Raw genomic sequence first — 16,100 nt, 5'->3', positions numbered from 1 at the left:
CACACACACACACACAGACTGAAAGACTCACTCACAGACACACACAGACTGACAGACTCAGACTGACAGACTTACACTCACAGACTGACAGACTCACATGCACACAGACTGACAGACACACTGACACAGACAGACTCACACACACACTCGCTGATGGACAGATTCACAAATACACACAGACAGACTGAAAAGACACAGAAAACTCACACACACATTCACATTCAGACTCACATACTCTCTTACACACACAGACTCACAGATACACACAGACTCAGACACACACACACTCACACACATACATAGGCAGCCCTCCGCATCTGCGTCAGTTCCCTGAAGCAGCCTGACTGGTCCCACTGGCTCACGGCTGATAGCAGCGTTTCCACCTCCACCCAAATCTGTCTAGATCTAGACCAGGGGTCACAACCTATAGCCCATGGCCGAATCAAGCCTCCACCTCATTTGTAGACACAGTTCTCTAGAACATGGCCGTGCTCTTCCAAGTTCCCGCTGTCTGCAGCTGCTCTCGTGTGATGGCAGCGGGGCTGAGAAGTTGCACATAGCCTGAAAAGACTAACATATTTGCTACCTGACCCTTCACAGCACGGCTATTGACCCCTGTCCTTGATTCCTGACACTCAAGGTGGGGTCTGTCAGCCAGCGGCCCTGACACCACTGGGAATTCGTCGGAAACACAAAAATGTCAGGCTCCTCCTGAGAGGTGCTGAGTCAGAACCACATTTTGGCAGATCCTCAGAAGCACTGGGGTAGACCCCGAGTGCATGTAGTCTGGGAGGACCATCTGGAGCAAGTGGAGGCTGGGAGGACCACCCATCCCAGAAGGGATAGACACGCGAGTGTGGGCAGGAATAAGCTTACGCAGAACATACACCCCCACCCCGGCTCACCCAGCGTGTTGGCGATGCCTGTCTTCACGTTGTCGGTGCAGATGTGGCTGATCCGGTTCTCGTGCTCCGGCTTGGCCAGCACCACGATGCGGATGTTCCAGAGAGTGTGGATGGCGATCTGGCGGGGGGGACAGTGCTGTGACCCTGGGCCAGGACACAGTGCTTGACCCCAGAGCAAGATTTTCACACCCAGCCCTCTCCCCCAGGTGTGGGGCGGCCTGCCGGTCATCCCTATACTTTAGGGGACCCCTAAGGATGCTTCACAGGTGATGCAAATTGTCTTAAAGATAGGGCCAGCACTGACTAGATTTCAAGGAAGTAGAGGTTACCTACAAGCTCGGGCAAGGGGGAGGGGCCACCCCAGTGATCAGCAATGCCCAGGGACACCATTAATTATTGGATACAGGTGACCTTCTCTGGCCCTGAACGGCAGGGGGACCACTGAGCACACTCTTGCCCCCGAGATGCTCCCAACTTGCCAGGTCCACTGCCCTGGTGTCCCACCCCGGGCCATGGCCCCCACTCACTGTTTTAAAGGTCATGCTGGTGATCTCTTGCAGGGAGTGTTTGAGTATCTCCAGCCACTCCTTCTCTCCCAGGGGGTCCTCCTGGGTCCCGATCACATAGATGTCATGGGGGATATAATCAGCTGAGTCATCCCGCGTCTTTCCCTGCCCCTTGGAGAGAAACCAGGACGTGATCTTCTTGGGAGGGGGGGCGTTACCTTCAACAGCAAAACCCAACACCAAGTGAGTCAAAGGTACATCAGGAGAAGTCAGAACAGATGTAGGGGAAACATGGTCAGGGGTGGGGCAGGGGGGGTCACAAAGTCACTGAAAACCAGTCAGGCCACCCAACAAAATCCCTTCGATACAGAGCTAGGTACTGTCATGTCTCAGGATGTTACATTGCTTTGTAAAGACAGCATTAAGTTTCAAAGGCTAGAAACACCCGAAGATTCCACATAGCAACTTGAAATCATAGCACAGATGTCAGCCACTGTCCTAGTCGTTGGGGCTATAGTGGTAACTGGGACACAGGCCTTGAGGAGATTACTCTTCATTGTCTCCATTGAGACAGCACTGTCAACTGACAGGTTTAGGATGGAGCCTTCTAACCCACAGTTAGGAGACAGCAATGCCCTCATTGCACAAGAGAGGTCTCAGCCGAACACCGAGAGAGGCCATGCAGGAGTCAGCCAGAGGAACCGAAGAGCCTGGAGCCCCTACCCACTGCCCACCTCCACTGCCATTGCAAAAACTGAGCCAAAACAGCTCAATAAAGAAACAATTATAAAGATTTATTTCCCCTCAAATCTTGGAGGTTGAGTCAACTTTTTTTCCCCCCGAGAGAAAACCGTCCTGGCTCACGACTGCCAAGAAGCCAAGAACTGGAGTGACCTGACCTCTGCTCCCACTGTGATTCAGGGTGGGAACATAAGCCCTGGGGCCTGGTGGTCTCTGCCCGGGGAGACCCTCCCAAGCTGCCCTAGTCAGCTCCTTCCATGGCGTATGAAGGGCATGTCTGCAGCCGTTCACCTGGATGGTGCACAGCCAAATCAAAGACTTTCATGCTTGCAGAAGGAAAGAGGGGAAAGGGCCAGGCGCCTGTGTGCACGAAACCCCAGGTGTGAGAGTGGAGGGACTCAGGTGGCCAATAAGAAACAACGGCAGAAAGTGAGGGATACAGGAACTAGGCCAGCATTCTGTTGGGTTGACCAAAAATTTGTTCCAGTATAACCCCAATGAGATTTTTTACCAACCCAATACTTCAGCGTGGCTGTGACTCTTCGGGTTTCTGGGCATGAAGACTTGGGGGAGCTGAGGCTAGTGCAACCAGGACAGGGACAACTCTCCTGAGTTCCCTGAGTCCAGCCCATCTCCCACCCAGCGACAGGCCAGGGGTCCCATGTAGCTTCTGCATTCAGATGCCCACTCCCTCTGCTCAGCCACTTCCTCTCAGGTGACTGGTCTACTGTATTGGGAGGGTGGTGGCCCTGCTTCTGCTCCAGACCAAAGTGGGGGAGACACGCCCAGTTAAATTCAAATTTCAGATAACCAATGGATGTTTTTTGGAATAAGTATGTCCCGTGCAGTAACTACCTAAAATTCAAATTGACTCGAACTTCTGTATCTACTCAATTTTTAAAATTTCTAACTGAATATTTAAACTAAGTAACTACTTAGTATAATTCATATTAGTATAAAAATGTGTATTAGCACCTGAGTATACACTATGCATGTTTAGCACAGTGGATATTTGGTGTATATTTGCACTTCTAACTGAACTGTTATACTAAATAATTATTTAGTGTAATTATATTCAGTATACCATAGTATGTTATTGTATTTAAGATATATTTGGTATATATTAGTATGTAAATATACATAGCATATATATTTAGCTTAATATATATTTAGTATGTATTTCTGCTTCCCAGGGGGCTCAGTGGTAGAATCCACCTGCCAATGCAGGAGACACGGGTTCGATCCCTAGGTCGAGAAGATCCTCTGGAGAAGGAAATGGAAACTCACTCCAGTACTCATCTTGCCTGGAAAATTCCATGGGCAGAAGAGCCTGGTCGGCTACAGTCCATGGGACAGCAAAAGAGTCGAACACGACTGAGCAATTGAGCACACACAGGTATGTCTTTCTAGCTAAATTCTTATACTAAAAAATATAGTTGTTTGTTGTTTACATGAAATTCAAATTCAGCTGGGCATCATCTTTTTTTTCTCTTTCTCGCTCAATAAATCTGGAAACCCAAATCAAAGAGGAGGTTCCTTCTTCCAGGCCTGAAGCCCCTTGGTGAGTTGCCTAAGGCTGGAAGGCGGCCAAGGGCCCCTTCACCTGTATATTCAAACTCTTTACCTAAAACTTTCCATTTCTGGCAACTACGTCCGTAACCCCTTTCAGCTGCACTTGGCGGCTGAGAATCCCAGCGCTCCTTTCTTTAGCCTCTGGTCTCAAGATGGGTACCCGCATCTAGGGGCTGGGGGTGGGGCAGACAGACGAGGATGCCCGAGGCAGCAAAGCAGAGCCTGCAGGCAGGACCGGGAGGCAGACCCACCCATGTTCCAGGTGCCGATAAAGATGGTGATCATGTCGGGCTCCGGCTGCTCCGAGTGCTTGTTCTTCATCTGCTGGAGGAGCTGGCAGAAACCTTCTCTCTTCTAGGGATTGAAGGGTAGACAGACTCAGAAAGGCCTCCGCCTCCCTGCACATGACACTTTGAAAGGACTGGTCAGCTTCGAGAAAACTGGAGGGAGAGCGGATCAGTGCCGACTTCCAGCAGAGCCATCTGGAAATACGTGCCCGAGGTCTTAAGAGAGAGGCTTCTCTCTAACCCCGCCCTTCCTCTGCAAGGACCCGACTAGGGAAAGAACCAGGGACCCTGCGAAGACCCGACCATATCGTGGGGACAGCAGCACGTGTTTCAACACAGAAAATCCTAGAGGCCTTCGTGTCCAGCCCTAGGAGGCAAATTGCTAACTGTTTTATGGGTCATCCATAGGCTAGAAGACCGTAGATTTTAAAAACTTGGGTGCAAAAACACTTCATCAACAAGGGTGGATGGTCAAGATACATTGTTTGGCATGAAAAGCCAATTGACAGAAAGCTATGAACAGCGCCACTGCATTTGTATTTTTCAAAAAACACACAAAAACCATCCTGAAGGATAGAATCCAAGGATTACTAGTGTATATGAGTGTTTCTATTTTAAACTTTTTATTTGTATCAGTTATTTTTTTACCAATAAGAATTAGATTACTTATGTAATGAAAGAAAATTTAAACTAAAGAAACTAATGAGAAAGAAAAGACTCCATGAAGGCTGTCCTTCCCTGTGGTCTTCACTTTGTTGTCCTGGTACACAGCAGGGCACAAAGTGGATGTGGCCCTCTCGTAGCTCACCGTTCAATAGCAGAGGTGGGTGAACCAAGTGCGCCCCAGAGTTTTCGGCCGCACCATGTGGAATTAGCCATGTTTGACTGTCTCGGACCTCTGTAGATGGCAATCTCCTATCATTCAGTCTAATTTAATTGCAAATCTAAGTTGCAGCTGAAGAAAGCAGCTCACTGAGAATTGTGACGGGCGTCTTTATGGGAAATCTGCGTTTAGGGGCAGCTCAGAACTCCGTGCCTCAGTTTACCCTCGTGCCTCATCTTCTGAGCATGTGACCATGAGCAGAAGTGGGTTTTGGACCTCTGCCCATGTGCCCAGCACGATGCTTCCCCCACCTGTTTGGAACCCACTTCCTTGTTTCTCCCCGGTTCCTTCTCTATCATTCCTCTCAGTCCTTTTCACCCTCTCAGCTAATTCTGGGACCCGCAGAGTTCCCACCGGCCTCCTATCAGCTCTCCCCTGCCACACAGGTAGACACAGCCGGGTTCTAGCACTCGATGGGGCAGTGCCTGTGGGCCCGGGCCAGGATCCCTGTCCCTCCACCGCAGGGCCGACACAGTCAGCCACCCTTGACGTGCTGGGAGCCCCGTGCCTGGCTCAGCAGAGCTGCACGCTGCAGGATAAACAGCAGGGCCGCAAGGCTGGGTTTCTGCACCTGGTTGGCACGTGTGAGGTGAGGGCTCAGGTCAGAGACTCTGTCTGTACAGACGCCCCCACAACGCCCAGATCCCAAGTTTCTCCATCAGCCCACCCACCTCTTATTCTAGCAGCCAGACCTGGTAGAGAATCTCATTTCTGCTTGGGGGCTGTGCAAGTGTAGAAATGGAGGGGGTGCTGGTTGAGACTCAGATTTAAATCTGGGGTGTCTCCAAGGGTCTCCGGGTGCATCCCAGGAAAGCTCAAAGCCTCCCAAGGGGGCTCAGGGCTGGTAAGACATGGATGATAAAGGAGGCACTCTTCCACAGGCCAGCATGGTGGCAGACGTTGCAGATGGGGCTACTAGCTGGCCTGCATCCCCCCACCTTCCTGGGCTTGGCTTCAGGTGGGAAGTGGGTGTGAGAGCCGAGCGAGCTGACAGTGCCCGGTACCCACTTCCAGGCACACAGCAAGCCTCAGAAACCGTGCCTCCCTCACTCCCCTCCTAGCTCGTCCTAGGGCTTTGTCGTCACTTACTTTGGAGTCAGCAAAAACGTACTCCTTCCGCAGGGTCTTCTCCTTCTCTGTTTCCACCAGGATCACCAACTTGTTCAGAAATTTCTGAGACTTGATGAGCTGCAGGACTTAAGAGGGATGGAAGTTTACTCTTCTCATCACCCTCCAACACATGCAGAGTCTCCAGGGCACTCTGGCACTCTGGCACCTGACCTCAGCAGTCTGACTTTTCCGGGCCCAGGCTGAGCACCAAATCTGCGCCTGGTCTCCCAGATTCTTGCTCCTTGCTGCTCTTCCAGGGAGGAGCTCAGGGTTGGGAAAGGTGGAGCCTGGAATGGGAGGCGGTGGCCTGACCAGGGCAGAGACAGCGTGCCTGTCCATCTTTTCAGTTCCCTCCCTCCCTCTCCTTTTCCTTCCTCTCTCTTCCTCCCTTCCCTCTTGTGCTTGTTTGCAAGTTATATCTAAACGAAAAATTAAATATTTGTATTTCTGTCTGATTAAAAGAGGCTCAAGTCATTATGAAAAATAGTACTTCCCAACTCCACCTCCCTCCAGTGTCCTGCTCCCTAGAGGGACTCATTTTCAAGTCCCTGAATGGATTTTTTTGTTGTGAATGTTATTAATGCTTCATGTCTTTCAATAAGATGCTTATATTGCTACATCCTGGTGTTTCAGTCTTACGTACTTCCTATTACATATGGACTTCCCACCATAGAGGATGAAGATTTAGCTCTCTTTAGCATTTACAGCCTCTTTCCCCACCTCACCATTCCCCTCCCCCTGCCCGTGTATAATTTCTGTGCTTCCACCATCCCTCTAATAATTATATCATCGTTTTGGCCGGATAAGCATTCCGTGTTTGTTATTATGGGAATGCTCTTGACAGACAAGCCTCAATTGCTTTCTTTTTCCTACACAACTTTCTGTTTTTTTCCTGGAGTTAATTGCCATATTTTTCCATTGGTCCAAACTCTCTCCCTCTGTAATTCTCTTTTCCATGAGGCCAAGAGCTTTCATCAGTTTCACTGCCCTGAGGGTTTCTCTCCCAGGGCCTCTCTGGGTCTTCTCCTCTCCAGACCGGTGACCTCAAGGTCTGATGCAGAGCCATGACTTAGGGTCTGCCCTCTCCATCATCCAGGAAATCCATTCACCTCTGTCTCACTTGTATTGGACCCCACATCTTCCCCTTCCTCAGTTTACGCCTTCATTTTGGTAGAGCAACATCTCTAGCAGCTTTCCAAGAAAGGGGATGGGGCGAGACACTTTTGGAGGCTTTGAATACCTGAAAACCCTATACTCACACTTCCCTGACACAGCTCTAAGTTGGGAATAACTTTCCTCAGGGCTCTCGAGACCCTGCTCCTTCATTTCTGGTTTGCAGCATTGCTACTGAGACATAACATGTCATTCTGATCCGCCTACATGCAGAAGAGTTCACAGGCAGGCCTGACTTCTGTCCTGGAAGAGTTTGCTTGAAGGTGGCCCTTGGTTGGCATCCAGGACTTTGGATTTGGGAAGGGTCCCCAGCATGCCAGGAACTAAGAGCAACTCACTATGCTGTGCTACCTGTATGAACAGTGTGGTTTATGCTGAATACTAGTTTTCCTCCCGGGCTACAGTCCATGGGGTCACAAAGAGTCAGACATGACTGAGCAACTAACACTAACTGGGTTTCCCCCTGAGAGTCTGGACTCTGGGTGTGTACCAGGCTGAAGGCGCCTCTGCGACCAGTTCAGTTCAGTTCAGTAGCTCAGTCGTGTCCGACTCTTTGCGACCGACCCCATGGACTGCAGCACGCCAGGCCTCCCTGTCCATCACCAACTCCCAGAGTTTACTCAAACTCATGTCCATTGAGTCAGTGATGCCATCCAACCGTCTCATCCTCTGTTGTCCCCTTCTCCTCTCGCCTTCAATCTTTCCCAACATCAGGGTCTTTTCAAGTGAGTCAGCTCTTCACATCAAGTGGCCACAGTATCGGAGTTTCAGCTTCAACATCAGTCCTTCCAACGAATATTTAGGACTTATTTCCTTTAGGATGGACTGGCTGGATCTCCTTGCAGTCCAAGGGATTCTCAAGAGCCTTCTCCAACACCACAGTTCAAAAGCATCAATTCTTCGGTGTTCAACTTTCTTCATAGACCAACTCTCACACCCTTACATGCTTACTGGAAAAACCATATCCTCGACTGGACGGACTTTTGTTGGCAGAGTAATAATGTCTGTGCTTGTTAATATGCTGTCTAGGTTGGTCATAACTTTCCTTCCAAGGAGTACACATCTTTTCATTTCATGCAGTCACCATCTGCAGTGATTTTGGAGCCCCCCAAAATAAAGTCTGCCACTGTTTCCACTCTTTCCCCATCTACTCATTCCCCTATGTGACCAGTCCCCAGTGAAATCCTGGGATGCTGAGTCTCTAACAAGCACCTCCGGTAGGCGGCATTTCACATGTGTTGTCACAACTCGGCAAGGGATGAATTCAGCTCATCCTGTGTGACTTCGAGGGGAGGGGCTCCTGGAAGCTTGTGCCTGGTCTCTCCTGGACTTCACCCCAGGCATCCTTTCCTTTTGCTGACTGTACTCTATGTCCTTTCAACTGCAGTGAATCACAGTGATATGACTTCATGCTGAGTCCTGGGAATTTTCCCGGAGACTCAGTTAACCTAGATATGATCTGGGGGACCCATGTTGTTGTTTAGTCACTAAGCCATGTCCAATTCCTTTGCGAGCCCATGGACTGTAGCCCACCAGGTTCCTCTGCCCATGGGATTTCCCAGGCAAGAATACTGGAGTGGGTTGCCATTTCCTTCTCCAGGGATCTTCCCGACCCAGGGATCAAACCCGAGTCCTTTAACGTCTCCTGCATTGGCAAGTGGGTTCTTTACCACTGAGCCACACGGGAGGCAGTGGGGACCCATGACACAATCTGTAATCTATCTTTTGCTTTGAAGTTTTGGGGATCTTTTCTTAGAATCCAGTATTGTGAGACTTTTCAACATTGCATATGCCTCAGGCTATGTTGGAATATGGAACTGGTTGGAGTCTGGAAACTGGTGTTATTCAGTCCTGAGGACTTTTCTTGAATTATTTCTTTAATGAAATTTCTCACCATTACTGTGTTTTCTCTGACTGACTCTGATTATGTTGGTACTGGATCTCCTGGACTGGTCTTCTAATTTTTAAAAACCTCTTCTCTCCTGTTTTCCTTCCTTTTATCCTTTTGTTCTACCTTCTGGGAGTTTTCCTCAATTTTATCTTTCCACCCTTTCCTTTGAGTTTTTATTTTAAAAATTTCTGAAAAAAATTCTGCTATAATGTTTTATTTCTTCTTACCCATCTCCTTCCGCTCCATTCCTCCTCCTCCTTTTTCTTCACTTTTATTTTGTTCTCTGAATGTTCCTTGAATAGCATTCTGTTCTGGTTTCACGGCCCAGTTTCTTTTAAAACATCATAATTTATTTGCTCCAAGTTTGCCTTTTTGCTTACTTCTGCCTTGAGTCTTCTCCTATTACAGGCTTTCCTCCAATGACGGGGGTCCTTGGGTCCCAGCAGTGACAGCGGGGGACTGCCCAGCAAGGCTTCTCCATGGGGTGGTTTCATGGGCTGATTCATGGGGAACCTCTTCATGGCAGTGTCTTTAGATTTTTGTTCCTGGGTTGGTCATCTTCCTGCCTGCAGGTAGTGAGCCTGGCTGGCAGTGTCCCAAGCTGGGCAAGGATGAAGGCTGGCATCTCAGCATTCAGAAATACCTGTTATCGAGTCCTCTGTATCTGGTAGATTCCTCTGCCCTCACCATGCCTGGCGTCTCCCAGTCCCTTACCTCCTTGAAAATAAACTTTAGGTCTTTGGCCTAACATGTGAGGGGAAGCCACTGGCTGTGTGGAATGGACGGGGATCTGGTGGGTCTAAGCCTTTAAAAAGATTTTTATCCAATCCTGCTGTTTATAACCCCAGCTTCACCCTCACTCCAGGCGCCCCGATACTATCAATTCCTCTGCCCTTTGTGGTTCTGTGGTGTGAGTCAGGCGTCTCAGCTTTTCCTATGATACATTTAAAATTTAGCTATTTTGGTTCCTATAGCGTGGTTATCACGATCCATCGCTTTTCAGAATTGTGTTGCCCTCATTTTCTTTTCTGTTTTCTTTGTCCCTCTGAGTTTTGCCTTTAAGAAGGGAAAAGACAATCCTGTGTGTGTTCAGCTACCCTCTTGAACTGAAGTCTCACTCAAGGGAAATTGTGGGGGTTCCCTGCTCTCAGAAAGCCCATCGGCCTTATCAGCAGCGGTAAATGTGCCACGGCATGAGTCTTACCTGCAGCTGGAATGCCCAAACTCTTCCAGATCTGCTGCTGTTAGGCTGTGTCTCCTTCTCTCTGAACATATGGTTTCCTTCACATCTACCTGCAGGACTGCGTGGCTTCCCTGGGATGTGAGGCCTTGCCGGCTCAGAATTAGTACTAAAGTGAAAGTTGCTCAGTCATGTCCAACTCTTTGTGACCCCATGGACTATACAGTCCATGGAATTCTCCAGGCCAGAATACTGGAGTGGGTAGCCTTTCTCTTCTCCAGGGAATCTTCCCAACCCAGGAACTGAACCCAGATCTCCTGGATTGCAGGTGGATTCTTTACCAGCTAAACCACAAGGGAAGCCTAAGAATACTGGAGTGGGTAGCCCATCCCTTCTCCAGCGGATCTTCCTGACCCAGGAATCGAACCAGGGTCTCCTGCATTGCAGACAGATTCTTTACCAGCTGAGCTATCAAGGAAGTCCCAATTAGTATTATTAATACTAATATGAGTGTTAGCAGGTTCAGTAAGTGGCCCACTTGTTCCCACACCTAGTTAAAGAGAATCTTTTTGGTTCTTCCCCTTGTCCCTCTCCATCTCATCTATTAGTAGGTATGGGCAGGTCTACCTCCAGAACCTGTAGATCACAGGCTTCCCTGGTAGCTCAGACAGTGAAGAATGGACCTGCAATGTAGGAGACCCAGGTTCAATCCCTGGGTTGGGAAGATCCCCTGGAGAAGGAATGGTTACCCACTCCAGTATTCTTGCCTGAAGAATTCCATGGACAGAGGAGCCTGGTGGGCAGCAGTCCATGGGGACGCTAAGAGTCGGACACGACTGAGTGACTTCACTTTCACTTTTTACTTTCATGCATTGGAGAAGGAAATGGCAACCCACTCCAGTTTTCTTGCCTGGAGAATCCCAGGGACGGGGGAGCCTGGTGGGCTGCTGTCTATGTGGTCGCACAGAGTCGGACACGACTTAGCAGCTCTACTGAAGCGACTTAGCAGCAGCAGCAGCAGAGCGACTAACATTGTCACTTTTGGGTTTCCCTGGTTGGCTCAGATGGTAAAGAATCTGCCTGCAATGCAGAAGGCCCGGGTTCTATTTCTGGATTTGGAAGATCCTGTGGAGAAGGAATGACTACCAACTCCAGTATTCTTGCCTGGAGAATCCCATGGACAGATGAAGGCCCCAGTCCACAGGGTGGACATGGCTCAGTGACTGAGCACACCTCCAGAACATTCCCAGTCTGTCCGTTTTTCCCCATCTCAAGCCACCACCACTTCTTGCTTGGCTACTGTCACAGCCCTTTAATTGGTCTCTGCATGTCTGCCTGCCTCCTGCCATCACTTATTCTCAGCACAGCAGCTAGAGTTCATTGTAAAGGCAGATCACACCATGCTCCTGCTTGAAACTTCTTTAATGCCTGCAATGCGGGAGACTTGTGCTTGATCCCTGGGTCAGAAAGATTCCCTGGAGTAGGACATGGCAACCCACTACATTATTCTTGCCTTGAGACTCCCTATGGACAGAGGAGCCTGTTAGGCTACACTCCGTGGGGTTGCAAAGAGTGGTACACGACTGAATGACTAAGCAGCGGTGGCTCCCTGCACTTAGAGGACATCCTGGGTCGCCAAGGCCCTGTGACTGGTGCCCAATCTCTGCAGCACCTGTGCTCCAGCATCCCCGCCTCCTCACATTCTGAACTTGCTCACTCCTTGAAACCTCTGCCCAAGGGTCTTTGCTCCTGGTTTTTGCATAGCCAGTATCTTCTTGATGCTCAGCTGCCAACTCCAACAGCATTTTGTCATTTCCTCCATGACTGGCATGTCCTTCTATTCAAGTTGCCAGACAAGAGTTTACCACTCCCTGCTGCCTTCCTGGTTTGTGTACTCGTTTCTTTCTCTCCCTGACCCTTCCTTGGATGTAACCTCCCTCGGGGCTAAGAGCACACCCGGCTAGCTCAGCTACACACCCCCAGCACTCAGCAGGTTGTAACTGCTCAGTGAGTGAGAACATTATGATTTCCTTACATGGCAGCTGGCCTTTCCTACGTGTGGGAGACCTTGATGCCAAAGCTACTAAGGGACGTGGTGACAAGAACAAGGCAAGGAAGCTCCAACACCTGCAGTCAGAGATTTCCTCCAAGAGGTCAGCACTTTAAAATAATAACCACGATTGGAATCTGACTGTGTGTCAGGACTGCTAAGGACATGCCTCATGCCACCGGCCCTCACAGCAGCCCTATAGGAATCCATTTTACAGACGTGAACATAGAGGCTTGGAGTAATTCAGTCACTTGCTCAGGGTCACACCATTATTGGCTACGGACGTGAATGTGGTTTACCCAGGGCCCTTTGTCCCTGAGGCACAATGCCTAGCCAGTACCTGCTGCAAAGAAGCCACCTAAACACACAGCCACGTGAACTGTGTTTTTTCACTGACCTCACCATCATTCATTCATTCATGCACTCAGTGTGTGTTTACTGATCACGTATTCTGTGCCAAGCACTGTTCTAGACTTTGGGAATTTAGCAGTGGACGAAGACTGCCCACCTCGCCCTCCGGGGCCCTGTGGAGCCCACATTGATGGTGGAGGGGGTCAGAAATTTATAAGTGACATTACAAGGGCTCAATTGGCAATCACTGAGCATGCACCTACTGAAAACCAGGTCCTGTGCGAGAACTTGTGGATTCCAGGCTGAGTGAGGGGAAGACCCCACTCTTCAGGGGAGGAGACTTGTGAACAGGTAATTGTGTTCTGATATGACAGGTGCTGTGACAGAGGATGAGCCAAGCCCCATTGACACTGAGGGAAGACAGCAGCCAGGCTGGTGAGGCAGCAGACAGCTGGCTGGCAAGCCCTGGGCATCTGTGCTTCTCTTTTAAGGGCTCACAGACCCACACCACAGAAGTTCATTCTGGACTCCAACTGGGTTTTCTCAGGGCCACTCATCTCCAGCTCGGCTGTATCCCCCCTCCAGCATCTCATGGCACCTCCCCAGTGTCCACAACCCACAAAAGTGTACACTCACCCCCGAGACGGTAAACCCGTCCTTGCTCCCCAGCCCCCAGGAGAACATCTCCAACTCTTACTCTGCATTCAAGGCCCTGCCCACATCTGGGATCCCATGCCCAACTGCTCTTCCCTCCAGGGCCACAACAAGTGATATTTGATTTCCCTAACATCCTGCTGCATTCCTTGTACATGCCATTCTCTGAGTCCAAGTGCCCTCCCCTACCACATACTTGAACTCCTATTCAGCCTTCAAAGCCCCAGACAGAGCCACCTCTGTGGTGGGAGGTGTCCCTGCACCACCTTACAACAGAGCTAATCAGTCTTCCTCCAGGGCTAAGCTCACATATGACATACATTGTAATACATTGCTCAGGTCAGCTTTCCCTCCCAAACCACAGATTTTTGGAGGGAGGGCTAAACTCAGGGCTGGCCCACAGGAGATGTTCAAAAGAAAAATGTCCATTGAATTAACAGACAAGAATTCCCAGTGCTTCTCAGAATCCTGACAGGTGTTTCTTTCAATTCAGAAACCTCAAGCAAGTGGGCACTCTCTGACACTCTCCTTACTCATCTGAGGCTTCCGTTTCCTCTTATCAAAGTTGGGTCCACCCCTTTCAGTTGTAAGTCAGTCTCCTTGACAGTGAAGAGGAACTTAGTGTTCTGAGCTGATCTCTTAAGAGTCCTCCCTGCTCACACCTTCAGTAAGTCCCTGGTTCTCCCGCCCCTGCCCTGTGACCCCAACTCTGTGAGTGTGACAGCTTGCCACACTCCAGTGTTTGGGGGCTTCCTTTCCTGCTCTGTGCTCCTCACTGCTCACTGCCTCCCTCAGAGCTGCCTTGGAGGGATAATTATACCATGATGATGGTGCTCATGCTCAGGTGCTCAGTCATGTCCGACTCTTCAACACCATGGACTGCAACCTGCCAGGCTCCTCTGTCCATGGGATTCTCCAGGCAAGAATACCAGAGTGGATTGCCATGTTCTCCTCCAGGGGATGGTGGTAACAGTCAATGTCATTGAGCATCTGCTAGATGCTAGGCACTGTGTGCTTTGATGTTTACTTAAGACTCATGGCCGCCCTACAGGACTATACCCATTTGACAGAATAGTAAACTGAGGACACTGCTCTGTCTCTACTCCAGGAAGAGCTTCTACCATGATCACAGAGTCATGGGCACACTGTAGTTGTTGGCAATTTCAATCAGCTATCTCTCCATCAGGATTTGGGGTGGGCCCTCCACACTCCATTTGTGCAGTAGCTCATTATTCATAGTTCCAATCTGGTTGGTCCTAGATAACCTGCACATTCCTTGCTAGAGAGGGCTCTAGACCAAGCTCACAAGCAGCTGACCTGAGACTCCAGGCTGGGCTTCTGACACCTCCCTACTCTATCTACCTGCTTCTCCAGGCTGTATCCCACCTCCTGCACAGGCCTGGTCCCTAGACTTCCATCCCCTTGCCGCCCTGAGAGCATCCCTTGGACTTTGGTGCCTCAGCCCAGGTGGGACTCAGGAGCAGGTTGCAGGACAGGGCAGACGCATATGGGGCAACCCCGGTCCCCTGGCCTCTGCCTGGACACTTTGCTGTGGGGCCAGTGCTGCTGTTAGGCACAGGGAGGTACTCTCACATGCATTAGCTTGTCTACTCATGACAAGCCTATGAGACATTATTATTATTCCCATTTCACAGATGAGAAAATGGAGGCACAGAGCGGTTAAGCCACTAGGCCAACATGATACAGCGAGGAAGTGGCAGAGCCCAGATCTGAGCCTGGGCAGCCTAGCCTCGGAGCCTATGCAGTTCTTACCCTTTGTCCTATTGTTCCCAGCAGAGTGTCTGGCATCAAGTTTTTGCTGAACGTACAATCTCCCATGGAGGTCCAGCTCTAGGGTTTCTTGGGGGCAATGGGAAGAATCTGCAGGGCTTGGCTGTCAGGCCAAATATCTGCCTTCTGAAAGCTCAGCTCAGGCCAGTGTTCTCAATGGGGCAAGGCTGTGGCTTGTGTCCCCTAGAGACCCGTGTGGGACATGCCGTGACGTGCTCACGTCTGCCATCTTTGCTGGCGAGAGCTTCAGGGCAGGTGGTGCTGACCCAGGACAATCTCTCAAGGTCACTTCAGTTCAGGACTAAATAGCAAAGGTCAGACAGCGTGGAGCCCACACTCCCAACAGGCACCTGCTTCGCAAGGCTAGTGAGGTGGGATTTCCACAGTTTCTCAACTCTGGCCATCAGTCATAGTCTCCAACTAGAGCCTGTCTCCAGAACATTCTATCTATCCCACAACCCAGGCCTCTAGCAGAACCAGGGGAGAATCCCCCACTTCCAGACAGCAAGAAAAGGGTTTTCATGTAACCACATGTATGCAATGACTCTATGTGTGTGCATATGTGTATAACTACAACACAGGTTTAATGAAAAAAGATTTACCTTTACTCTTTGCAAGGGCTTCCCTGGTGGTCAGCTGGTAAAGAATCTGCCTGCAATGTGGGAGACCTGGGTTCAATCCCTGGGTCAGGAAGATCCCCTGGAGAAGGAAATGGCTACCCACTCCATTATTTTTGCCTGGAGAATCCCCATGGGCAGAGGAGCCTGGTGGGGGTACAGCCCATGGGGTCTCAAAGAGTCGGACATGACTGAGCAACTAAGCACAATTACTCTTTACAAAACTCATGTGATGTTTTCTGCTTTCTTCTCTGTTCTTTGTCTTCTCATACCACTTTATTAACAACAAAAGATGCTGCTGGTGCCTGGGATTGCCTGGGCTTCCTTTTCAGAAAAAGGCATACCTTTATAAGTATGTTCCAAGTATTGCATGGGACATACTTATACTA

The 16,100-nt window shown here is 49.9% G+C and overlaps 1 protein-coding gene across 1 annotated transcript in view; it reads right to left on the bottom strand.

Annotated features, from left to right (window-relative positions):
• The window catches only part of INPP5D (inositol polyphosphate-5-phosphatase D), a 137,464-nt gene that overhangs the window by 37,027 nt on the left and 84,337 nt on the right, over positions 1 to 16,100 (bottom strand). Inside the window, exons 10-13 of the mRNA XM_040231786.1 lie at positions 5,984 to 6,090; positions 3,976 to 4,078; positions 1,433 to 1,629; positions 906 to 1,023 (exon numbers count right to left, since the gene is read on the bottom strand). Coding sequence (XP_040087720.1) covers positions 906 to 1,023; positions 1,433 to 1,629; positions 3,976 to 4,078; positions 5,984 to 6,090 — 525 coding nt within the window. The remainder of the gene's footprint in view (positions 1 to 905; positions 1,024 to 1,432; positions 1,630 to 3,975; positions 4,079 to 5,983; positions 6,091 to 16,100) is intronic.

Source organism: Oryx dammah, unplaced genomic scaffold (genome assembly GCF_014754425.2).
Source record: "Oryx dammah isolate SB20612 unplaced genomic scaffold, SCBI_Odam_1.1 HiC_scaffold_28, whole genome shotgun sequence".
Lineage (NCBI taxonomy): Eukaryota > Metazoa > Chordata > Mammalia > Artiodactyla > Bovidae > Oryx > Oryx dammah.
Note: the sequence above shows the minus strand (reverse complement) of the source record. Positions and strands in the feature narration are given on the sequence as shown.